A 332-nucleotide genomic window follows, 5' to 3' on the forward strand; every position below is an offset into this window, starting at 1 on the left:
AAGCATGTAATAAGTAAGGAAAATAAAACGAGGCGATAAAAGGCATTAGAGCAAGAGACTAGCCCCCCCCCCCCAGCCGAAGTTGGCAGCCAAGAGGATCAACTCCGCCGTCGGGGAGGACACGCGTCACATGGTCCGGGAGTTGGTCTCGGCGAGCGACCTGCGGAGCAAGCAAGCCGTGTCGGTGAGCGCCGCCTTCTTCAAGGGCGCCTGGGAGCAGCCCTTCCGCCCCGAGAACACGACCCACGAGAAGTTCTTCACCGAGAATGACGTCTACGTCACGCTGGACATGATGCACCATATCGGCCACTTCAGAAAGAGTGAGTGCAATT

General features: G+C 57.5%; 1 protein-coding gene across 1 annotated transcript in view; it reads left to right on the plus strand.

The window, feature by feature from the left end:
- LOC119586433 (serine protease inhibitor-like) overlaps window positions 1–332 on the plus strand; it is an 8,599-nt gene that overhangs the window by 3,829 nt on the left and 4,438 nt on the right. Inside the window, exon 4 of the mRNA XM_037935159.1 lies at window positions 77–320. Coding sequence (XP_037791087.1) covers window positions 77–320 — 244 coding nt within the window. The remainder of the gene's footprint in view (window positions 1–76; window positions 321–332) is intronic.

The sequence above is a fragment of the Penaeus monodon genome, chromosome 21 (genome assembly GCF_015228065.2).
Source record: "Penaeus monodon isolate SGIC_2016 chromosome 21, NSTDA_Pmon_1, whole genome shotgun sequence".
Taxonomy (NCBI): Eukaryota; Metazoa; Arthropoda; class Malacostraca; order Decapoda; family Penaeidae; genus Penaeus; species Penaeus monodon.